Here is a 26,107-nt window from a genome sequence, read left to right as displayed (position 1 = left end):
TTGTGTGTAAACCTTTTCATGAGTTTTTATAGTAAGGGTCTCATACAATATTTGTCCTTTTGTGATTGACTTATTTCAATCAGCATAATGCCCTCCAGATTCATCCATGTTATGAGATGCTTCACAGATTCATCATTATTCTTTATCCTTGCATAGTATTCTATTGTGTGTATGTACCCTTGTTCGTTTATCCATCTGTTGATGGGCATCTAGGTTGTTTCCACTTTTTGCTATTGTGAACAATGCTGCAATTAACATGGGTGTGTGTCTTAGTCATCTAGTGCCGCTATAACAGAAATACCACAAGTGGATGGCTTTAACAAAGGGAAGTTTATTCTCTTATAGTCCAGTAGGCTAAAACAAGGCCTAAATTAGGGTGCGGGCTCCATGGGAAGGCTCTGGAGGAAAGTCCTAGTGATGCATCAGTCTTCCCTTGGTCTGGGAGCATCTCAGCACAGGAACCTCAGGTCCAGAGGACAAGCTCCGCTCCCGGCACTGCTTTCTTGGTATGAGGTTCCCCCTCTCTGCTCGCTTCCCTTTCCTTTTTAACTTTTGAAAAGGTGGTGCAGGCTACACCCAGGGAAACTCCCTTTACATTGGATAAGGCATATGACCTGGGTAAAGATTGTTACAATCCCACCGTAATCCTCTTTAACATAAAATTACAATCACAAAATGGAGGACAACCACACAATACTGGGAATCATGGCCTAACCAAGTTGACACATATATTTGGGGACACAATTCAATCCATGATAGTGTGCATATGTCTATTTGTGTGACGGCTCTTATTTCCCCAGAATATATTCCTAGGAGTGGGATTGCTGGATCACATGGTATTTCTATTTCTAGCTTTTTAAGGACGTGCCATATTGTTTTCCAAAATGGTTGCACCATTTTGCATTCCCACCAGCAGTGCATAAGAGTTCCAATCTCCCTACAGCCTCTCCAACGTTTGTTGTTTTCTGTTTTTTTTTCATTTGTGCCAGTAATGTCATGGTGAGATGGTATCTCATTGTGGTTTTGATGTGCATTTCTTTAATGGCTAGTGATGGCGAGCATTTCCTTACGTGTCTGTCAGCCACTTGAATATCTTCTTTAGTGAAGTATCTGTTCATATCCTTAACCCATTTTTTAATTTTTATAGAGGTGTTGGATTTTCCTGTAGATTTTAGAGATTAGACCTTCATCTAATTTGTCTTATCCAAAATTTTTTTCCCAGTCTATAGGTTCTCTTTTTACTGTTTTGGTGAAGTCTTTTGATGAGCATTTAAGTGTTTAATTTTTAGAAGATCCAGTTATCTAGCTTATCTTCTGGAGTTTGTGTGTTGTTAGTTATGGTTTGTATCCCGTTAATGCCATGTATTACGGTCTCTAGCATTGATCTTATTTTTTTCTTCTAAGATCTTTATAGTTTTTGGTTTTATATTTAGGTCTTTGATCCATTTTGAACTTCAAGTCTTCTTAAAACCAAATAATGCTTTAGTTTAACTAGTAAAAAAAGGTCTGCCTTGAGCATTATGCTCATTTAAGAACTATCTATCTATTTGGGATCAAATTGACAACAGCAACTCAAAAGATTAGATAGGAACCTTAAGAGGCAGTGAGTTTAGGTTAATGGGGGAAGAACAACTCAGAAGGGAAGGGTGAGAATGGTTGCACAACTCAAAGAATATAATCAGTGTCACTAAATTGTACATGTAGTAGCTGTTGAATTGGTGTATGTTTTGCTGCATATATTCTCAACAACAAAAAAATAAATCAAATTAAAAAAAAAAAAGTATGCTGAAAGGATACAACCCTGATGCACACCTTTCCTCATTTTAATCCACGCAGTATCCCCTTGTTCTGTTTGAATAACTGCCTCTTGGTCTATGTACAGGTTCCGCAAGAACCCAAGTGTTCTGGAATTTCCATTCTTCACAATGTTGTCCATAATTGGTTATGATCCACACAGCTGGATGCCTTTGAATAATCAATAAAACACAGGTAAACATCTTTCTGGTATTCTTTGATTTCTGCCAAGATCCATTCGACATTGGCAGTAATATCGCTCTTCTGAATCCAGCTTGAATATCTGGTAGTTCCCTGTCAAAGTGCTGCTGCAACTATTTTTGAATGATCTTCAACAAAATTTTACTTGTGTGTGATATTGTTTGATAATTTCCACGTTCTGTTGGATCACCTTTCTTTGGAATGGGCATAAATGTGGACCTCTTCCAGTGAGTTGCCCAGGCAGCTGTCTTCCAAATTTCTTGGCATAGACGAGTGAGCCCCTCCAGTGCTGCATCCGTTTGTTGAAACATCTCAATTGGTATTCCATCAATTCCTGAAGCCATGTTTTTTGCCAATGTCGTCAGTGCAGCTTGGATTTCTTCCTTCAGTACCATCTGCTCTGGATCATATGCTACCCCCTGAAATGGATGAACATCAAACAATTCTTTTTGGTACAGTGACTCTGTATTCCTTCCATCTTCTTTTGATACTTGCTGAGTTGTTCAATATTTTGATCATAGAATCCTTCAGTATTGCAACTTGAGGCTGGATTTTTTTCTTTAGTTCCTTCAGCTTGTGAAATGCTGAGTGTGTTCTTTCCTTTTGGTTTTCTAATTCCAGGTCTTTGCACATTTCATTGTAATACTTTACTTTGTCTTCTCAAGCTGTCCTTTGAAATCTTGTGTTCAACTCTTTTACACGATCGTTTATTCCTTTTGATTTAAGCTACTCCATGTTTTTTTTCTTTTATGTTCAAGAGCAAGTTTCAGAGTCTCTTCTGATATCCCACTTGGTCTTTTCTTTCTTTCCTGTCTTTTTAATGATCTTTGCTTTCTTCATGTATGATGATCTTGATGTCATCCCACAACTTGTCTGGTCTTCAGTCATTAGTGTTCGATGTGTCAAATCTATTCTTGAAATGGTTTCTAAATTCAGGTGGGATATACTCAAAGTCGTATTTTGGCTCCCGAGGACTTTTAATTGTCCTCAGCTTGAACTTGAACTTGCATATGAGGAATTGATGGTCATTTCTGCAGTTGGCCCCTGGCCTTGTTCTGACTGATGATATTGAGCTTCTCCACGGTCTCTTTCCACGGATGTATTCGATTTGATGCCTATATATCCATCTGGTGAGGTCTATGTGTATAGTTGCTGTTTATGTTGTTAAAAAAGGTATTTGCAATGAAGAAGTCATTGGTCTTGAAAATTTCTATCACCAATGCCATATTTTCCAACTACTGATCTTTGTTTCGAACTTTTACATTCCAATCACCAGTAATAACCAACGTATCTTGATTGCACATTTGACCAATTTCCGACTGCAGAAGTTGGTAAAAATCTTCAATTACTTCATCTTTGGTGTTTTTGACTGTGGGTAAATTTAAACAATAGTCGTATTAACTAGGCTTCCTTGAAGGTGTACGGATATTATCCTATCACTGACAGCATTGTACTTCAGGATAGATCTTGAAATGGTTTTTTTTTTGATGATGAATGCAACGCCACTCCTCTTCAGTAGACCATATGATTGCCTGATTCAAAATGGCCAATACCAGTCCATTTCAGCTTACTGATGCCTAGGATATCAATTTTTATGACTTCTATTTCATTTTTGATGACTACCAATTTTCCTAGATTCATACTTCATACATCCCACTTTATGATTACTGATGGATGTTTGCAGCTGTTTCTTCTCATTTTGAGTTGTGCCACATCTGCAAATGAAGGTTCCAAAAGCTTGACTCCACCCATGTCATTAAGGTTGATTCTACTTTGAGGAGGCTTCTCTTTCCCAGTTGTATTTTGAGTGCCTTCTAACCTGGGGGGCTCATCTTCTGGCACTGTAACAGACAATGTTCCAGTGCTATTTCATAAGGTTTTCACGGGCCAGTTTTTTTAGAAGTAGATTGCCAGGTCCTTCTTCCTAGTCTGTCTTAGTCTGGAAGCTCCGCTGAAACCTGTCCACCATGGGTGGTCCTGGTGGTATTTGAAATAATGGTGGCATAGCTTCCAGCATCACAGCAACACAAAAGCTACCACAGTATGACAAACTGACAGCCGAGTGATAAAAAAAAAAAAATTACTTGTACAGTTCTTTAAAAAACAAATTTTTTTTTTTAAAGTAAAAAAAGTGTGACCCAGGAATGCCAACTGACCCACGTTTAACGGCATGGAAGTGGATCAAAATAGAGTGATTACATGGTTCTAAAGAACAGTCTGCAGTTTTTTGTTTGTTTTTTTTTTTGCAGGGGGTGGGGTCCAATTCTTTGCTCTGTATTCTGGCTTACATGATTGCGATTTGTAAACTGAATTATGTGTGTTAATTGTTATCCAATAAACAAATATTTTCCATTCACTCTTGTAATAAATTTGGCCCAGTGTGTCCCTGGCCCCAGGCCCAGGTCCATAACCCAGCTCCTCTGACTACTACCAGCTCAGGGTTCCTTAGTGTGGCTTTGCAGAGCGCTGCCCCTGGCAGACCACAGCTTTCTCTGCCCTGCCATGGTGAGGACGAACTCACCTGGCCTTGACCCCCAAGGGCGGTGAAAGAAAAGGAATGATTAAAACCTGATGGTGCCAACAGTTAACATGATTGGCTGCTAATTGAAAAGTTAGAGGTTCGAGTCCACCCACAGGTGCCTCAGAAGAAAGAGCTGGCAATCTACTGAAAAAAAATCCCCATTTGAAAGCCCTATGAAACACAGTTCTACTCTGACACACATGGGGTTGCCGTGCGTCGGAGTTGACCTGCCAGCAACTGGTGCTGCTGGATACTTGATGAGCACGTACCATGTGCCAGGGATGGTGCTAAGCACTGCACTTGGCTTATCTCACCTAGTACTCACAATAGCCCTAGGGGCCACAGACTGTTACCATCCCACTAGAACAGAAGCCTGCGCAGGTAGGGACTCTGCTTTGCATCCTGGTGCATCCCCAGTGCCTAGATGGTTCCCCATCAAAATCTGCTGAATGAACATGTCCACCCTCCTTCCAGTGATGAGGAACCAGAGTTTCACTCACCTGAGAAACGTGACCGCCACTCACACCGCCTTGTGGCATACCTGTGGCTCCAGGTGCCCCCAGGGAATTTCCTCAGAGGATTCAGTCTGACTCAGGCTCTTGACCACTCTCCCTCGTGAGTATTAAGTAAAATCACTTTGCCCTGGGCCCCCCTCACTGAAGAAGCCAGCCTTCAGAAGCTGCAGTGATGTTGGTGTACGCCTTCCAGTTCTAGTTCTTTCCTCACTGCTGAGGGTCCTGTCCATGCACGCACAGCCTGACCATTTCTAAAGCTCCTTCTTACAGGCCCTGTTGACACAGTAGTTACGGAACTCAGCTGCTAACCGAAAGGTCAGCAGTTTGAATCCACCAGCTGCTCCTTGGAAGCCCTGTGGGGCAGTTCTACTCTGTTCTATAAAAAAAAAAAAAAAAAAAAAAAAATTTTTTTTTTAATAGAGTCACTATAAGTCAGAATTGACTTGATGGCAATGGGTTTTTTTTTTTTTTTGGTTCTCACAGATGGGTTCCCCGGGAAGCTGACTCTGAGATGGAGATTAGGAAGCAGCATGTTTTTTAGGGAGTGGTCATTAGATCAAAACCTGTGGAAGGAGGCGGGACCGATAGGACTGGGCAGAGGGAGAAGCTGGCTGTGATGCAGCCTCCACAGAGACGCAGGGGATCATGGCTAAGGCGCGGGGAAGCAGGCAGAGAAGTGGGAGTCGCTGGGGCCTAGGGCCCCCCTGAGGCATCAGTTGTTGAAAGTCCCTCGGAGCAGGTGTCTATGCCAACACTTAAGCGTTTCTCAAAACAGTCATCTGTGGACTCAAAGGGAGTGTTTTTGATTGTGATGAAAGTGGAGACAACTATTCTGCTGAAAAGAGCCACAAGCCAGTGAAGCAGAGAAGCTAAGAGGCACGTTGAAAAAGGAAATGAGAATCAGAGAAGTGGTAAGAGGGCGTGGAGTGTGGGAGGCTCCCTGGTGCCTTAGAAAAAGTTTTGACCTTCTGAAGGGACTCGCCCTCCCCGGAACCCGGGGCACAGTGACCCCACCTCTTTCCCTCACTTGTTTATGAAAAATTTTCTGTGCTGGGCTCTGGGGACACAGGCTTGAGACCCTCAGTCCATCAAGACTCTCAGTTCTATCAGGAATACAGACAAAATGGACAGAGAATAGTGTGTGTACACGTGCGTATGGTGGGAGTGGAGAGATGAAGGAAGACCCTAGGATGGTGACTTTTTTTATATACTGAAGGACAAGATAGAAAGATGATGAACAAGACTGACTGGAGAAGGGAGGAAGGCATGCCCAAGTCATGAGCGTCCTCATTTTTATAGCTTTTCACAGAATCACAATGCTTCAAGGAATGACATTTTGATTCAGACTTTTGGGTTGCACACACCAATAAAATTAAAACTACCATCACCACCACCTCTTCCAAAAGTAGGAGAGCCTTGTCTCAGAACCAAGACCACCCCTGTCAAGTGAATACATTCCTTGTTAGGCAAGCTCAGTTTACTTGTTCTCACAGAACCTTCACCTGGTGTTGGTGTTTGAGAACTGTGAGCCTGGTCCAGGCCCCACCCAAAGCCTTAATTCCCATCTTGACCTGCCCTGGCACGTCACTCAGGAATGTTCTTCCTCATGGAGAGATGGCTGTGCTCCCACAGCTTCCCCAAGCCCCTTGCTCTGCTCTTTAGGGCCCCAGGGCTCCATCTCCTTCAGGACTGGGCTATGCCACCTTCGGCATCCCAGATGCTCCCTAGGACTGAGCATGCCAGTCAGAGATACTGAGGAGGGGGCTTGGGGAGAGGCTTGTGAGAATTCTTAACCTTGTGAGAGTTCTTTGATTTCTTAAAAGAAACAAAGGGACTCTCCAAACTCTTTACAGTATTTCAGAAAGTCCTCCACCCCAGAAAAAAAAATGCAAACAAGCTACACAGACTAAAGATTTGTTGTCGGCGCCTGGTCTCATACCAATTTAACATTCCTCTCCATGCTTGAAGGGCAGCAAGCCATCATGAAGAGAATATGGACTTTGAGGTGAGGCTTCCGTCCAAACCCTTTGTTGACTGTATGACCTTGGTAAAGGTAGTTAATATCTGTGGGCCGCGGTCACATCACTGGTGCAAAATAAATGTGAAGGCTACCTCACAGGGTTGTGAAGTGAGGTCAGGCAACTCACCAAAGCGCCTGGTGCACCACAGGCACTCGCTCGGTGATAGCTATCACTGGCAGAAATCTGAGCAGTGTTTTATGCTTTGATGAACAAAATAAGTGAGAAGGCAAATTCAACATTATTTAATATGTGCAGATTGGCAAACAAAAATCACCCAAAGAGTTCAGTCCCTGCAAGGAAATAACAATAAAATACAAAGAAGTGTGTGGTCGTGAAAAGATGGTGACTGTAGCACTGAAATAAAATGGAGTCCTGGTCTTTTCTGTCCTGTCTTATGCACAGATACATCTGCCCTGCTGAGGACTGAGGGGTGGGAGGGAAGATGGGGGGTAGCAAGATGGGGAAAATTGTCATTCTCTGTGCCTATCACTTTTGGAGGCTCTGACAGGAGCGGGAACATGGAAAGGATCCTTACGCTTGTGGGGGAGTATCCTCCTCACCGGTGCCAGGCTCTAAGGAACCGTGGGTGGGGAGAGAAGTATGTTCTCCACTTCAAGAGGAAAACCCAGTGAGGGTCCCAAGCTGAAGACAAGTGAACTGGGCTTTGTGCTCTAACTACAAGTGACTCCTGGTGTGTATTTCCCTTCACTCATCCCCAAGCCTTGGTGAATCACTGCCTATTTGGGACTGGCTTCTTAGTCACTGGGTGGTGCAAATAGTTAATGTGCTCAGCTGCTAACCAAAAGGTTGGCCATTTGAATCCACCCAAAGGCACCTGAGAAGAAAGGTCTGGTGATCTACTTCCGAGACATCGGCCATTTAAAACTCTACGGAGCACAGTTCCACTCTTGACACGCATTGGGTCACCACGAACAGGAATCGACTAGAGGGCAGATGGCTCTCAGCTGAGAGGCCGAAATTAAGGCAGGGCCTAAGTCCATTCTTGGGCTACACATAAAGAGGAGCCGTGGCCCGAGGTCAGCCTGGCAAGTCAAGAAATCTGTAACAAATGAGTGAGAAACCGCCAAGAGGAGGTGACTCACCACCCACCTCACTCAGGGAGGAGATTCACTCTCTGAGACAGCCTTGCAGGATTTGGTATCAACTTTATTAGGGGAAACATCAGGTCTCCTCACATGTGTGAACAGGACCAACTGGTTAATAAGACATGATTATCTGGCTTGAAACAGACAACGAGAGGCAGTCACGAGGGTGCTTCGCAGTATCCATCTGCTGGCTTCACCTTCATTTGGGGCTGCAGAGTCTTCTCAGGAAGGTCCCAGGCTCTTCCGCAGGTGCTTATTTGGAAGCACGAGTCAGTCTTCATGTCCGCAGTTGTCTAGTTCCTGTTTGTCCTGTACGGCATCGTCTGGGTAGCTCCAAGGCAGGTGCAAATTAGGGGGGTTCCCTGCCCCACTGTGCCCTCTGGATCTGATGTGGCTGGACTCTTCTTCTTCTTTCTGTCCACCTTGCTGGGAATCTCAGTGACAAACACCCAGAGTCAGGCCCAGCTGGAGGGTGGGGGTTCACGGCCAGTCCTCGCTTACTAAGGGCTCTGACGCCAACACAGAGGTCCGTGCTGCTGCTACCTCTTGCTGGAGGCTGCTTCTTCTGGCTTCACCCAACCAGCCATGGCTACACCCAGGACAGGCAGGAGAGAAGATACAAGAGAGACGATTTCAAATGTGCAACTATCGACAAGATTTCCTACCTCTGCACAGCCCCACGTGGGGGTGGATTACCCAACAGGCAAGGTAAGCACAGTGCTTACCTTGCTTACCAGATCTGTAGTGACCAATTTCACATTTTTTCACCACATCAGAGATTCTGCTTCTAGGTATCACTGGCATCTGTCTCTCTCCCAACCCTACAGCACCTCACTAGAGAATCAAAGCCTCTTTTCAAAGTGGGATGCAGAATGTTTTCTTAGTAGATTTTATTATGCCAATTGGCCCAGGTGTCCTCTGAAACCATGGTCCCTAGACCCCCACCCTGCTACTCTGGCCTTCAAAGCTTTCGTTTATTCAGGAAACTTCTTTGATTTTGGTTTAGTCCAATTGTGCTGACCTCTCCTGTATTGTGTGTTGTCCTTCCCTTCACCTAAAATAATTCTTGTCTACTATCTAATTAGTGAATACCCTTCTCCCTTCCTTCCTCCCTCCCCTCCCTTGTAACCATCAAAGAATATTTTCTTCTCTGTTTAAACTGTTTTTTGAGTTCTTATAATAGTGGTCTCATACAACTAATTTGCAACTAATTTCACTCAGCATAATGCCTTCCAGATTCCTCCAAGTTATGAAATGTTTCACAGATTCATCACTGTTCCTTACTGATGCATAGTATTCCATTGTGTGAATATACCAGAATTTATCCATTCATCCGTTGATGGGCACCTTGGTTGCTTCCATCTTTTTGCTATTATAAACAGTGCTGTAATGAATCGACTCGACAGCACTGGGTTTTTTGTTTGTGGGTAATGAACACGGGTGTGCATACATCTGTTCGTGTAAAGTCTCTTATTTCTCTAGGATATATTCCAAGGAGTGGGATTGCTGGATCGTATGGCAGGTCTATCTCTAGCTTTTTAAGAAAGTGCCAAATTGATTTCCAAAGTGGTTGTACCATTTTACATTCCCACCAGCAGTGTATAAGTGTTTCAGTCTCTCTACAACCTCTTCAACATTTATTATTTTGTGCTTTTTGGATTAATGCCAGTTTTGTTGGAGTGAGATGGTATCTCACTGCAGTTTTGATTTGCATTTCTCTAATGAAAGTCTCTTTTCAAATTTATAATCCCCAACAGGGACAGATGACTCAGTAAGCAAGGTAAGCACAGGCTTACTTGTGCTTACTAATCTGTAGTGCATAATTTCACTTTTTTTTTTTTTTTAACCCCATTAAAGATTCTGCTTCTAGGTATGGCTGGCATCTACCACTCACCCAACCCCACAGCACCCTCCTACAGAAGAATCAAAGCCTCTTTTCAAATTTACAATCCTTGACAAGGGCGGAGTACCCTCTAAGCAAGGTAAACACAGGCTGATTTGTGCTTATTTACTAATCCGTAGTGCACAATTTCACCTGGATTTCACCACATGTAGAGCACAATTTCACACAGACTTCACCAAAAGTGTGGTGAAAACAATGTGAACTACAGATCAATAAGTAAGCATAAGCAAGCCTGTGCTTACCTTGCTCACTGAGTTATCTGCCCTTGGGTCCACACAGTATGAAAAGGCCTTTCTTACCTTCACCTAATCCTCAGCACCTTGGGAATCGCTATCCCCTTGTGACCAAAAGGAAAGCTGAGGCTCAAGGCGATGAAGAAACATGCCCAAGGTTACCAAGTGACAAGTGGCTGAGCCAAAGCCAGTGCTAGATCTGACTCTAGACAAAGTCCTCTTTGCAGGGTAACAGGTGGCTTCTATACATTCCAAAGGAAAGAAACAAATTGGGAAAACAAGTCTCTAACTTACTCCCCACCGCCTGTCAGTCTGTCAGACCGTGGTGGCTTGCACGTGGCACCTATGCCACTGGTATTTCAAATACCTACAGTGTCATCCATGGTGGACAAGTTTCAGAACTTCCAGACTAAGACAGACTAGGCAGAAATGTCTGGCAATCTACTCCCCAAAATTAGCCCATGAAAATCCTATGGATCACAACAGAAGATTGTCCACTATAGTGCTGGAAGATGAGCCCCCTAGTTTGGGAAGCACTCAAAATATACAGTGGCTACAAAAACGGACTCAAACATGCCAACAATCACGAAGATGGGCACAGGACTGGGTAACATTTCATTCTGTTGTACATGGGTTTGCCATGAGTCAGAACTGACTCTATGGCAACAAATAACCGCCACCTACTCCCAGATGACATATAATCTACAAATGTTATATGCTGACTGCTTTCACACATGCTATTCCCTCTTCTGGGCTGCCCTTTCTCTTTCCCACCTGCCAGCCCTGCACCCAGACTCCCCTTTAAGACCCAGTTCCAGCATACTTTCTCCTAAGGGGCCTGCCCAGGCCCACCCTGAGCTGTCAGCAATGGCTTTCTCTGTGCCGTGTACCTGGCATGCACCTTTATTACAGGACTCCTTGCCCAGCACTGCAATGTTTTATTTACGTGCTCGTCTCCTCCCCTTGAGGGCAGAGGTGAGTCTTTTTCATCTCTGGATCCAAAGCACATGTGAGGGGCTGACACTGGTGCTCAGTAAACGTTCAGTGAATAAAAGAATGAAAAAGGAAGCATTCTCCTTGCAAAACTAGCTGGCCTCTATATTACCAGTCTGGCGTGGAGGCGAGGAGCCTGGGCAGGAGCTGGAAGCCTCCCTCTGGTCAGAGGGGCTTAGGTACCCAGCACATACCACACAGCACACTGTACTAATGCTGAGAAACAGTGCCCTCCACCCTTCAGAGACCCTCGGGATGGGGGCCTTCTGAGCAGTGTGCCAGACACCTCAAGGTCAGGAGACTCCCTCACCCAGATATCCCACTGTCACATCCGATGACAGTTGCTGGGGAGAGGAGAGGGCGGTTACCAAGGGCCCCAAGGAGCCCGATCCGGTGGAAGCCTCTGGGTACTCCCTCCTCCCAGGGACTCAGGGTTCACCCTGCCAATGTCTCAATCAGGGCAGTTTCCCCACCAGTGTCCCAGGACCCCAGACTTGCAAAGGCACCTTGGAAAAGCATTCTGTGATCAAATGCACAGGGGAAATGCTAGAAGTCCCGTGGCCCCCCTGGAGAGGCCCAGTGCCCACTGGTGTGCTGAAGGTTCTGAGGTGTCCCACAGCAAAGACTATCGTGTAACTTGGCTTCAACCCAGAGTCTGACAAATCTACATGATCACATGACCTCACCCACTTTCACATATATGCCCTCCTTTTATTTTGCTTTCTGAAAATCTATCAACATCTTGTAAAACTAGTATTTCTAGAAATATACTTTGGGAAATGCTGGTGAAGGTCACTGGGCAAGGGAGGTACTTGGTGTAGAGGGAATAGTCTCCTGAGGCTGGGGGTGGGGGAAGAGTCATCTGGAAGGGGGCGGTCATGGGGGCCAGGGGCGTCTCACCAACCAGCACACAAAGTGCACTGGAGAAAAAAGCCGTGGGACTACTTGAGTCCACTAAAACATATGAGAGAGGTTTTCCCATCCGTAAAACAGGAACGATAAGCCCTGTCTTGTCTGTGGTCATCCGGTAAGGTCATGGAGGTTTGATTTGTAGAAAGCTTAGCCCCCAGTGGAGTCCCTGGGTGTCATGGGTGTTCAATCTAACTAAGCTGGGTAAAACCCATACAAACATGGGGGTTATGAAAAGAATGGGGCAACAGTAAAAAACAGGTATAAAACCTCAAAGCACATATGGTGTGGGACCAGGAATTTCAGGAACAAACCAACTCTATCAATAACCCCTGAACATACAAGTAAGTGAAAGCAGTGAAGATCCCTGATGCTTCTTGCTCCACGAGTCTACAGGAGTTCGTGGAAGAGCCAAAGACTCAGGGGCCCAACCAGTCTGGTTTCAACCCCAAGATCTGCTCCTTCCTGGCTATGTAATTGGCAAGAGGCTTTGCTCCTGTGTCTCAGTTTCCCCAGTGTGCAGGATGAGGAAGGACAGCTAGCTAGATTAGATAGATAGATAACATATAGATAATAAAGATAATAACAAATAACATCAGCCTCCAGGCAGTGCGGATGAAATGACAATGTGAAAAAGCTGCTGGCACACAGTAGGTGCTCAATGAACATGTCTCCTTAAAGAAGACTGAAACGTGAGGAATATTTCAAAAGATGTCTGTCAATAATGGCTAAAATAAAATTCGCTTTGTCTTTAGTCAGGTGGAATGGCAGCATCAGCAGGTGGAAAGGTGAGGGTGGAGAGGAAAGGTGCCCAGGGATGGCAGGCAGGCAGAGGGTGAACACTATAAGGCGCTGGGGAGTGCAGTAACGACTGCCCAGAAAGCCAGTGGAGAAGAAAGGGCTCTCCACGGAGACCAGCACATGGCCCAGCCCAGCTTGCGGAGATAAAGACAGGGTGCCTTTAAAGACTAAAATTCTCTGAAGGCTAACATCCTTTTGGTACTTCCTAAGGGTCAAGTACTTGGCTCCAAGTTTGATTAAGGCCACACAGCTGGCAAGCTGCAGGGCTGGATTTGAACTCTGACCCCGAGTCCAGAGTCCAAGCTCTTCCCACTATGCTATGCTGCCTTTCAGTGTTGGGACCACCCACTTCGATGTCTTCTCTTGCCTGTTGAGATCCTCAAGGTTAAGAACTGGGCCTGGCTCATCGCTGTGCCCCCAACACATAACAGAAACGCAGCAACTGTTTGCTGAATGAATTACTCACTTGAAAACACTTCAGAAAGCTACTAGATTTTAAAAAGCTTGAACCACTCTAATATAGCAGCACATGAAAAAACTCACGGGTCAGTTCCCTTTCAAAGAACATAGTATTAAAAGAGAGGCAGCAGTGGTGGTTCAGTAATACAATTTTCACCTTCCATGCAGGAAGCCCAGGTTCCGTTCCTGGTCAATACACCTCATGCGCAGACAACACGGGTCTGTCAGTGAAGGGTGGCACGTTGCCATGATACTACACAGGTTTCAGCATCCAGACTAAGACAGGCCAGAAAGAAACACCTGGCAATCTACTTTGAAAAAATCAGCCAATGAAAACCCTATGGAGCACAGTTCTACTCTGACACATACGGGATTGCTGTACGTTGGAGTTGGCTCGATGGCAACTGGTTTAACTGTGTCTTCTCCACAGTCCCTTTCCCCTTCTGCCAGTCAGAAGCAAAGACTCTGAGTCCTCCTGGGATGGCAGAGACACAAAATAAAGGAGCCGGGTGCCTGAATCGCTGTGTCGAGCCACTGGCCAACCAGGAGCACCCATACTGGACTATTAAGTGAGAATAAACCTTCACCGTGTTGGAGTTTGTTTGAGCTACAAACATATGCACTAATGCAACAGGAATGGTGTTACGGGTTGAAATGTGTCCCCCAAAATATGTGTTCTAAATTCTAACCCCTATACCTGTGGTTATAATTCCATTTGGAAAGGGTTTTCTTTGTTATTTTAATGTGGCACTATTATTGTAAAAAAAAAAAAATCTCTTAAATCAATCTCTTTTAAATGAGATATGAAAGCAAGCAAGCAGAGATGGGGGAAGACAGATGCCAAGCCACATGGAGATCTCCATGGAACCAAGAAACAGAAGCTGAAGAGATGAGAGCCTTCCCCCCAGAGCTGACAGCAAGAACGCCTTCCCATAGAGCTGGTGCTCTAATTCAGGCTTTTAGACCCCTAAACTGTGAGAAAATAAATTTCTATTGTTAAGGCCACCCACTTGTGGTATTTCTGTTATAGCAGCACTAGATAACTAAGACATGCCCATCATGAGGTGCTTCAAATACCACAGCAAAGACCCGAAAGTAGATAACCCAGGGGCAGCGTGGATCATCGCAGGATTTTAAGCAGAGGAGAGACAGGGTTGTAAGCGGGATTCAGAAAGCTCACTCTGGTGACCATGGGAAGGAGGATCACACACAGGGATTGTTTCCAGGGGCTCTGGTGTTGCTGGCACTGCTCTCAAAGGAAGAGTGGAAGTTGTGAATGGTTTCCTGTAAAATTTGTCTCTCTCGTCCCTGTGGAAGAGATTGAAAACAGACACAAAGTCTTGTTAAATCTTTTAACCATTAATTCAATTGACACAGTGCTGTTAATGCTCAACTCATACTTGAAAAACCCATGGGCGTCTTGGGGAAAATAAATCATCTAACTGAAAGAGTTCCGAGTTTAATAAAAACACACTGAGTCAGACTCTCCCACAGCACCCACAATCACAGCACGTCAGCGCTCTGAAACCCAGTGGTCCAATCCCTGGAAGAGGTCAGGAGGCAGAGCCCTGAGAGCAGGACTGACCTGCCCCAGGTCACACAGCCTTTCCAGCCCTCACATTTCCAAGGAACTCAGTGGGAGCAGAATTTTCTTCTGCTACAGAGTGAGAGTTGGAACTGCCTTTGCTCCCCCTTGCCCAAAAGATTTCAGACTCCTTTTCAATGATTCACTTCCCTCCCCACTCCTGCAACATGCCCCCTACACACACATTGTGAGATGGGAAAAGAGGAGGAATGTGGATGTTTCTAAAGAAAAAGCTTGGAGAACATCTTAGCTAATAACTGGCGGAGAGGTAGCAACACAAAGAAGTTAAACACAGATACTGGAATCAAACAGCCTGGATTCAAATTCCATCTCTCCTATTTAGATGCCAGGTGACCTTGAGCAAGATACTAAATCTCTCTGGACCTTGGTTTACTAATCTGTAAAATGGGGATAATAAAAGTGCCTCAAATGGTTGGTACGAGCACTGAGTTAGATATATACATACACACACACACACGCAGATGTGTGTGTGTAATGCCTAGACGAGAATCCACTCTTGTTGTTAGGTGCCATCAAGTCGGTTCTGAATCAGAGACCCTACGTACAACAGAACCGAACACTGCCCAGTCCTGCGCCATCCTCACAATCGGTGTTATGCTTCAGCCCGTCGTTGAAGCCGCTGTGTCAATCCATCTCATCCAGGGTCTTCCTCTTTTTTGCTGACTCTCTACCAAGCACGATGTCCTTCTCCAGGGATGGATCCCGCCTGATAACATGTCCAAATTATGTGAGATGTTGTCTCACCTTGCCTCTACGGAGCATTCTGGCTGTGTTTCTTCCAAGACAGATTTGTTCATTCTTTGGCAGTCCATGGTATATTCAATATTCTTTGCCAACACCACAATCCAAAGGCATCAATTTATCTTCAGTCTTCCCAATTCATTTTCCAACTTTCAAGGTGATTGAAAACCCCATGGCTTGGGTCAGGTGTACCTGAGTCCTCCAAGTGATATCTTTGCTTTTTAACACTTTAAAGAGGTCTCTTACAGAAGATATGCCCAATGCAATGTGTCATTTGATTTGAGTGCTGCTTCCATGGGTGTTGATTACGGATCCAAGTAAAATGAAATCCTCAACAACTTCAATCTTTTCTCCATTTATCATAATGTTGCTTATTGGTCCAGTTGTGAGGATTTTTGTTTTATGTTGAGGTGTAATCCATACTGAAGGCTGTAGATGAGAATCTGGTACATGGTAAAAAAAACTATGCTATTATTGGTATTTCTGAGGGGAGTGTGTCTGTGTATGTCAACCTTCTGTGTAGATGATACAATGATCGTGGTGTGACACAGGCCTGGTTGCACTGTGGGGGGATCAGAACAAACCACCCCTGCAACCTGCCACCTCCCACCCAATACTGGCCAGGTGAGGCTCTGCCGGGGGCTGGCTTGCCTCAAGACCACCCATGGGAAGACTAAGTGGGAAGACTAAGCAGACCACACAGAACATCTTTTGGGAGACAACAGAGGATGTGAGCACGTAAAGACTTTGGAGTCTGGAAACCAAGCAAAGTGCTGAGAAAAAGTTGTATGAACTCTAGTGTTTGAAAGATATGATTACCAAGAACGTGAATGAACAGTATTTGAATGCTGCCCCTGGCCTGCCCTCTGCTGGAGCTTTCTCTTATGTTATCTCAGTTTATTCCCACATCAATGGGAGGTATGTTTTCTTGGTGCCTCAGGCTTGCAGGGGTTAAGCGACCTGCCCAAGGCTGCTCCAGTAGGCAGTGGAGGCTCCACAGCATTCTACATGGGCTGAGCTGGGCGCTTTGAAAACTTCTAGGCAAGAGCAATTTCTCTCATGATTTATTTTCTGTTCCTCCTTTGAACCTAACACTCCTGACAATGCCAGGCTGCCGCAGGTGGCTCAAAAAACTGGGGCAGGTGCTGTTTGTGCTGAGGCTGGGGTGGAGCTGTCCCAGGTGACGGCTGAGCTGGGGGTGCTGGAGACAGAGTCAGCGTGGGAGATGCTTGGGAGGAGAGGTTCAGTCGCTCAGAGGGCCCAGCCAGAGCACCTGCAGTGGCTCCACCCAGCCCTCCTCCCAGTCAGCCCTGGAGACTCAGAGAGTTAGTTGTTTGGAAGGAAGCAGTAACCAGAGATCACCAGAGCCTGAGTGGCTCTTCCTCTCAGTGACCAAACCTTAACCTTTTCAAGGTAAATGAAAAACCCCCTCCCTTCCAAAGCAGAGGTTTCAGGGATGGTGAAATAAACTCTTTCTTCCACACCATGAGCTTGACTTCTAGAAGCAGGTGAAGACAGCAGACAGACCTTATATTGCTTGGGTTCATCCCAATACCCATCTCTCTGACAAGGGTATGACCCCTCTGAGGGCAGGCACCCCTCTGCCTTGTGCTGCTGCCCACAAAGGGTCCAGTGTCAGTAGCGTGGATTAAATATAATCAATAAATAAGTGTGGTCCTAAATGTAAAGCAAATTAAAAGCTGATAATCTCTGGCAGACTGTTCTCTGCTAAGAGTGAAAAAGTTAAAAAAAAAAAAAAACATTCACTGAATGAGCCCAGACTTCAAACTTCCTTTTCTTACATTTCACAGGCTCCCCATGCCCCCAGTGGCCCCTCTCCACCCCCTCAAGAAGGGACCTCAGTGCTAAGGAGGCCTTCTAAGCACTTGAGGTTCTTCCTCTATGATGAGCCTTTCAAGTAACCTAAAATAAGGTGGATCAAAAGGGGGAAAACGCAGAACAGAATTTCAAATTCTCATGGAATCCATACTTTCTGGAGCCATGCAGGCTGGATGAACCCCTGAAACTATTGCCATGAGATTATTTTTAAACCTTAAACCAAAAATATTCCCTGAAGTCTTCTTAAAACCAAACAGCAGTTTTAGCTTAACTAGTAAAGAATGTCTTCTTTGAGCACTGTGTTCTTTTAAGATCTATCTAAAACTTAAGATCTATCTACATGGGATCAAAGCGACAACAGCAACTCAATAGGTTAGACTGGAACCTTAGGGGGCAGGGAGTTTATGTTAATGGAGGAAAACAACTCAGAAAGGGAGGGCAAGAATGGCTGCACAACTTCAAAGATATCATCAATGAACTGTATATGCAGAAATTATTGAATTGGTATGTGTTCTGCTATGCATACTCTCAACAACAAAATAAATTATAAAAAAAGTTTAAAAGATAAGCTGAAAAATGCCACCAGGATGCTACCAACACAAACCTGAAGGCTGCAGGGTGGAAGGACAGAGCATCAGGGGTGCTGTCAGAGGGCCCTCGGGTCCTGGGCCTGATACTTATTATCTGTGGCATGCCCCCATTCTACTGAGTTTCTTTACCTGTGAAATGGGGATGATGTTACCTGCCAGGGCTGTCCTGTGGCTCAACCTCTGATAATGAATGGGGTAACTGTGCAAACTGCAGAGGGCTGAAAAATAAACACCAGGGATGACGTGCACTTTTATTATTAAACACCACCTTAGCCTCAATTGCCTGAGAAATGAGGTCAGGGCGAGACAGGGTTCCAGCACTCGCTGCCTCCTAACCTTAGGAGGGAGCTACAGAGGATGACAACGGTGATCACTCTCTGCATTGAAGATGATAATGATAACTGCCCTTTAAAAACCCCCGAGTTTCAAAGGACCTGCTGATTATTCTCAAGAGGAAAAAACAAAACAAATGGCCATAAACATAGAGAAAAAAAAATGTTCAACTTAACTAGCATTTAAAGAAAAGCCAATTGAAACAAGGTACCTTTTATTGCCTGTCAAATTAATAAAGGTTAGAAAACAAACTGATAATACTCCACGCTGGCAAGGGTGCAGTGAAAACTGGAAACTCACTCCCACGGCTGGTGAGGATGCTCACTGGCTCTTTCTGGAAAGAACTTGGGTGTGTGTATCATATACCTTGATTCAGACCCTTTAACTCAGTCATGACACTTTTAGACATCTGTTCCAAGGAGATGATTAGAAAGCTTTATACATAAGCCTGTCCACTGCAGCATTATGGATGGAACGTTTGGATATCTATGTATCTAACATGTAGGGGGTTAAAAACATTTTTAGAACGTCCAAACAAATGTGGTATATCAAAAAGACATGGGTAACTGCACAAATTCATTGTTAAATGAAGAAAGTAGAATGTAGAATTATACACCCAAATTTATCTCAGCCACATTGAAAAAACTACATGCAGCATAAAACACTAAAATAATTTGCCCAAATGTGAACAATGGTGGCCTCTGAGTGTTTGGATTGTGATTTCTTGAAAAACTCTTTTCACCCTTTTGGTACTGCGCAGGGTTTGTAAAACAAACATGCATTGCTTTTGAGGATCTGGAAAAATGGGAACAGAAAAAAGTTGGCTTAGGACCAACTATGGGTAAAACTAAAACGATCACTTTTGGCTATCCTTCTCTGATGTGTAATTTGTTTAAAACAAACTAACAAGCAGAACATATTATTCAACATGTAACACTACTCACAGCACCCAGTGCTCAAATACTGGGTGGCTCACCGGAAGTTACCTGACTTATAGGCTCAGGGTCCACAAAGCTTTGCTGGTATTTTTACGGCTGAGCCAGATATTTGGTTAATACTCACTTAGAAGGTTTTTAGGCTAAAATACTCAAACTTTTTTTGATTGTGTAAGAAATGCATTTTATATCGCAACCCTCTCCCTCTCTCTTTCTGTTTATATATACATGTTGTAACTCCCAAAGCTTTTACCCTCCCTACCTATGAAGCCTGTTAGTATTTTCTACTCTATTTCATTTTTTAAAACTCTGTTTGTGATGCACTTAATTGATATCACAACCTGCCAGCAACAACAGCTAGAAAAACACTGGCAGGCAGGGAATGCCAGCCATCCCCCTCTCACGTGTCCTGGCCTGGGATCTCAAATTTGAGCACAGAGCACTAGACCCACAAGGGGCCCTCTCTTGGCCAATCTTGGTTGTGAAAGAAAAAGTGTGACCCTCAGATGAGGAAGCTCATGCCTTCAAACAATCCAGAAAAAGGCAGGAGACCTTGAAGTCTGGGTCAGGCCAGCCTGGTGTGGAGGGTGCGGAGGCCCAGGACATTGAAGGGCCGTAAGAAGGGCTCTTGGAAGCCTGAGGAGTTCTTGGCTCATTCTAAGCACCTGCACACAGTGGCAAGGATAACCTAGATTTAGTGCAATAGGAGATAAACTCATTTTTCTAATATTAAGCTTCTCCCAACCATACCTTTTCTCTACAGCAGGCTATGATACGTGGTCCACACTTCCAACACTTTCATCTGGAACGGCTGGCCCCCGAATAATGACACAGTGATTCTGAGTGCTCCACACCCACATAGCACCTGGGACATGGCAGGCACTCAAAGCACTGTTTTTTGTTTTTTTTTTTATGAATAAATGAAAGCACCAAAGACTTTGGTGCTTGCCTCAGTTTACCTACCTTCTGTGAACCACCTGGGTGATAACTCTTCCTAACAGCCAAGACCTGCCCATCCATGCCCATTTCCCCTACCTGCCCTCACATCTAACCGCAGAGCAGGCCCTTCTCCAGCAAGGCAGCTCAGGTCGCCTCCTGCCCCTCGCACCCACTGCCACGCACAAGCGTCTGTCTCTGCAGGGCGGATGCTGATGTGGGAAGGACGAGGTAGAATTAGGTGGTCTCTTTGGCCTACCATGTCAGAGACACCCAGATCTCTAGCTGGGGGCTCGGGCCCCCAAGGAGGACCACCAGTAGGTGTGTCTTCTGCTTCTCCCAGTACAGCAGGGACACTATGGGAAAGAAGTTAGTACAGGACACAGACTGTTAGGGAAGCAGGGAGTTGGAGGGCAGTGAACTTGAGAGAAAACTAAAAAAAGTCCAGTGTGTATAAACTTTAAGAAAAACGACCTCATTTGGAGGGGACTTAAGATGTCACAGCGTCTAAGTGGGCAGCTCCTCTCCGGAGGCGAGATGAGAAGGCAGAAAAGGACAGAAGCTGGTTGAATGGACACGGGAAATCCAGGGTGGAAAGGAGGAGTGTGCTGTCACATTATAGGGACAGCAACTACGGTCACATAACAATGTGTGTGTAAATTCTTGTATGAGAAACTAACAAGTTGTAAACTTTCACTTAATGCACAATTAAAAAAAAAAAAAAAGATGTTACGTGCATCCACTCTGATGATCCCAGCTTAGTTTCCTAAGATTTGCAAACCAGCCCAGTCTGTCTTCTTTTTGTGATTTTGTACCAAGGACGTCATAGCCCTGATGGCAAGGGGAAGGTTCCAGAAGCATTAGTGCTGACCATCTGCCAAGGCCTGGGTCAGGCTTGAACGGCACCCAGCTCTTGGTTATGTCCTCCTTTGCCCTCCACAGTCCTCACCGCCCCTACATCTGGAACCTTTTCTGTCCTCCTTCCGTGACTGGACTACATGGCTTTCCCCACCTTCATCTCCTCTTTGGCTCACACGTATGGCCTCCGGAGGGTAGGACGAGGGAGGGTCGTGCAACTCGTCAGCCACAGTCCTCTACCATTGCTCACTCATCCCCTTGCCCTTACTTGACTGGGTCACCTTTGACCATCCTGGGAGCCTTAATCTGTCCCCCGACCCGGCCTTCCCTCAAGCCAGGCCTCTTGCTCTCTGTGCTGAGGCACACCTTCCCACCGTAGGGTCTTTGCATATGTGCTTCCCTCTGCCTGGGATGCTCTTTCCTTCTTCGCCTTTCATCCAGTTGGCTTCTGCTCTTCCCTCAGATCTCAGCCCTCCTACCACTTCCTCAGGAACATCTCCACGGCCCTCACCTTTCTGGCTCCACTCTAAGTCAGAAGCTCTTGCAGTCTCACATGCTTCTCCTTTATGTGTGCTTGTGGGTCACATTGAGGCAGCACAGCATAGTAGCCAGGACACAAACTGTGGGTTCCCATCCGGGCTCGGCCACGTAGTAGCTGTGTGGCTTTGGATAAGTTCCTTAATCTCTCTGTGGCTCAGTTTCCTCAACCGTAAACGGGATCCAACCTCAGTGGGTTTTGTGAGGATGAAATGAATGACTACATGTGACGTCTTTATGGCACAGAGCCTGACACAGTGATTCTGAGTGCTCCACACCCACATAGCACCTGGGACATGGCAGGAGCTCAAAGCACTATTTTTTCATGAATAAATGAATGCACCAAAGACTTTGGTGCTTGCCTTAGTTTACTTACCTTCTGTGAACCTCCTGGGTGATAATTCTTCCTAACAGCCAAGACCTGCCCATCCATGCCCACCTCCCCTACCTCTCCTCACGTCTAACCGCAGAGCAGAAATGGCGCTGGTCTGGGAGTCGGGGGTCACTGCTCATCTCTGAGCTTCAGCTCCTTATCTGTAAAGCGAGGCAGTCTGGTCCCCATGGCAGGGTGACTGATGTTTAGGAACACACCATTTCAGAGAAGAAAAAAACAAATAGTAAAGATGCCAGGAAAAATGTTTGACTTACAATTGCCTGAAGCAAAGCTGACAAAATCATCTTGAAGGGTCACCTCATGGCCAATAGGCAGTAAGATGACGATGACCACAACAGAAAGAGCCACTCCCATGCAGGCAGGGCTGGGAGGAGCCGTCACACAGTGTAGTGTGGCCAGGAGAATGTGCAGAAGTGGTCACCAGCTAGACAAGGAGTGTGAGGCTAGGCTGGGCCACAGGAAGGATTAACAGAGGAGATGCATGTAACATGACTTGTAAATGATAAATTACTACATAAATATTTATTTGCTGCTGGCGTTATAAGACTATTCAGTATTTCTGTGCATAACCTGGCAATGTATAAAAAGAACCATAAAACTGGTCACGCTTTCTGACATAGCGTTGTACTATAGAACACAGCTTCAGGGGGAAAAAAAGAAAAAGAAAAAAGGCAGAGATGTCCATTACAGTATTACTTATAATGGCAAAATTCCAGTCATGACACTACTGTCCAACAAGTGGGAAGCTGTTAGGAAAAGTGTGCAAAACCAACAGGTTAGCAAGTGTTATACACTGTTGCTGGAATAGAAACAGAAAAATTCATACTTTATCATGATAAGGAAAAAGAAGATGAATAGCCCAATCACAGCCACATAAAACTAATGTTTGTGAGTGATGTTTAGCTTTCTTTTTGTCTTGTTTTGTTTGTTTTGCCGTTTGGGTGAAGGCCAGTGCTAATCTCTGGCTTTAAAGCTGATGGAAGAGAAATGGAACATTAGACCAAACTGTGGGCTGTCAGCAATAATAGCGGTGATTGTTGGCTCACTGTGTACCAGGTGCTCTCCTAAGCATGTCAGTTCTTGGAACAACCCCCACTGCACCCACCCTACAGACGAGGAAAGGGAGGCTCAGAGAGGTGTGTGACCTGCCCCAGGTAACACAGTGAGATACTGGTCTCCTGACCCCACAGCCTGGAGGGCAGAACCTAGTTCTATGGGTTGAAACATTTCAGCTGGATCTGTGGACAAACAACCTAACCAGAAAAGAGGTCTGAAAAGGAACAGGCTACTCTAGGGGTAGTAAGCACTCAATCGTGAGAAGCATGCAAGGGGTTCTCTGTCAGCTATGCCAAAGGAGATGACATCAGACTACCACAAAGGCTCTCAAGAACACCAAGGGCCTGGGGTCCTGGTGAAGATCTTAGCTGTTCGAAACCAGAAAAAAAAAAAAAAAAAGATTGAGAATGATACCTTGCCTGCGTTCAATTCAGAAATCGCTGCCAAAATCTGCTGCCTGGATCCATCTGTCTTGATGCCCAGCTCCTTCAGATCACCGTCGGTGAGCGTGAGGAACGCTTCCATATCCACCTGGGACGAGAGAAGGGGACTCACTGCCATCTGCCTGGGCCACACCTCTCTTTTCCCACCCAGAGCAGAAATACCATGATTATGAGCTATTAGGCCTTATTAGTAGCGAGTTAATTATTATTTACGACTTCTAGTTCCTGACTTCATATTTAAAGTTTAGCTGAAAAATCTCATTGAAAACTAACTGTCCTCAGCTCTAGCCCTGGGGTTTTCAAAACAGCTGTATTCTGGAAAAACCCTGAAAATGACACAAGGAAAGCCAGGGTGGCCACCACCACCACCAGCTGCCATCAAGTTGATTCTGACTCATAACGAGCCTACAGGACAGAGTAGAACTTCCCTGTAGGGTTTCCAAGGAGTGCTGGTGGATTCGAATTGCCAACCTTTTAGTCAGCTGCTGAGCTCTTAACCACTGGGCCAACAAGGCTACCAACAAAAGGCTGGTGGTTCAAAGCCACGGAGAGGTGCCTTGGAAAAAGGCTAGGCAATCTACCTTCAAAAGGTCGCAGCCTTGAAACCCTATGGAGTATAGTTCTACTCTGTATACACGGGGTCACCGTGATCTGGGTGGCTAGAATGGCAAAAAAAATCTATGTCCGACTATTACAAAGTTAATTCCGAAGTTACTGCAGTGATAACATTGGATACTGCACAGAAGAATGTGGGCATATGGCAGTACTCACCATGCATCCCCCAAAGAGAACAAGAGAGACGCAGACTGTGGAAAGACAGAATGAGAAAGTAAACAAGCAGAAGCAATAAAGGAAAGGGTAGCCATGGAGCACAGAAGTGGAGAAGGGCTCAGAACTTACAAGCTGTTTGGTTTTCGGTTTCTACAGCAGTCTCATCCCTGCCTGGGCTCTGGGTACCCAAACCAGGACTCTGTTCCTGGAGAAAGGCCAGCAGGGCTCCCTGCTACACAGTGTTACACACTGCAGGTTTTCTGCCCCTCCAAGTCAGGGTGGAAGGAAAGGCCAAAGTGGCACGGACAAAGCAAGTGCACCCATGACCCGGTATGCGAAATGACATCTCAGACACAGGGGGCAGAGGCCTCCTCACCCAGGCAGAATCCAATCCCACACCCTCACTGGGAAGCCAGTCTCACTGGCAGATAAAGAGGAGGATGACAGCAGTAAATACTATGTGCAAAGCACTTAATCTTCACATTATTATCCCCATTTTAGAGATAGGGAAACAGAGGCACAGAGAGCTTTTTTTAGCACCCAAAATGTCACATGGCTAGTAAGTGGCAGAGCTGGGATTTGAACGCAGGCTGTGGGCTCCAGAGGCCCTGCTCTCATCCACAGAGCCATATCGTCTTTCACACATCGAAGCTGCTTGATCCACTGGTTTTTCTCATGAGCTTCTCCTGAGGGATGTGGCCTCCTTATTCACATGCCATGACTTTCATGACTTTCTCTTAGAATTAAGGGACTCTGTCACCTGCCTGAACCCTCCCCGACTGGGAAGCTGCTGTTACAGAAAATGCGACAGCCTCATAAATAAGGCTCCAACCACAGGTCCAAGAGGACACAAGACATATAAAACAAAAGCAACAGATGGCCATCAGTGAGCAGGAAAAATTTCTTGGTGAAGAGAAAAATCACTGCTGAATTTTAAAACGACAAGGAGGCAGGGACAGCAGACTGGATACAACAGAAAACCAAACTGATAAAGAAAGCCACTGCAACTCTCGCCTGTTTCCTGAACAAAAATACAAACTCCCCCACTGGATCCCAAGCTTGCTGGGGGCAATGAGTGATTCTAATGTCTGCTGCGGTAACTATGAGGCCTTCGTGTACCGAGCTGGACACAGGGGTGTCTAACCAGTGATTACTGGGCCTGCAGGGTTGTTTTTATTTATCTAAAACAGTAAATTTTCAAACAGTTTTATTGAGATATAATTCATACACCATGCAATTCACCCATTTAAGTATATAATTCATAATTTTTAGTATAGTCACAGAGTTACTCAACCATCACAACAATCAATTTTAGGATATTTTTATCACCCCACTAAGAAACCCCACACCCATTAAGTAGTCACCCTCATCCCCTCCTCTTCTGAGCCCTGGGAAACCACTCGTCAATCTACTTTCCGTCTCTATAGATTTGCTTATTCTGGACCTTCCATATAAATGGGACCATATAACATGTGGCCTTTGTAACTGGCTTCGTTCACGTAGTGTCATGTCATGTTTTCAAGGTTCATTCATGTTGTGGCATGTATCATACTTTGTTCATTTTTATTGTTGAATAATATTCCACTGCATAGACATACCATGTATTTCAATC

At 45.2% G+C, this 26,107-nt stretch overlaps 1 protein-coding gene across 4 annotated transcripts in view; it reads right to left on the bottom strand.

Annotated features, from left to right (window-relative positions):
* Nucleotides 1-8,205: 8,205 nt before the first annotated feature.
* Nucleotides 8,206-26,107, bottom strand: part of ANKS6 (ankyrin repeat and sterile alpha motif domain containing 6) — a 61,019-nt gene continuing 43,117 nt past the window's right edge. For 2 of the 4 annotated variants that reach the window (XM_010587806.3, XM_003407570.4), the window contains exons 14-16: nt 23,696-23,812; nt 14,668-14,764; nt 8,206-8,747 (exon numbers count right to left, since the gene is read on the bottom strand). In XM_010587806.3, the coding sequence (XP_010586108.2) occupies nt 8,698-8,747; nt 14,668-14,764; nt 23,696-23,812 (264 nt within the window). In that variant the 3' untranslated portion in view covers nt 8,206-8,697. Of the gene's footprint in view, nt 8,748-11,977; nt 14,765-23,695; nt 23,813-26,107 lie in introns of those variants that run through there. The other 2 variants (XM_010587807.3, XM_064291675.1) reach the window with 2 other exon arrangements.

Source organism: Loxodonta africana, chromosome 9 (assembly GCF_030014295.1).
Source record: "Loxodonta africana isolate mLoxAfr1 chromosome 9, mLoxAfr1.hap2, whole genome shotgun sequence".
Taxonomy (NCBI): Eukaryota; Metazoa; Chordata; class Mammalia; order Proboscidea; family Elephantidae; genus Loxodonta; species Loxodonta africana.
The sequence above is the reverse complement of the archived record's forward strand: the minus strand, read 5'-3'. Positions and strand labels throughout refer to the sequence as shown.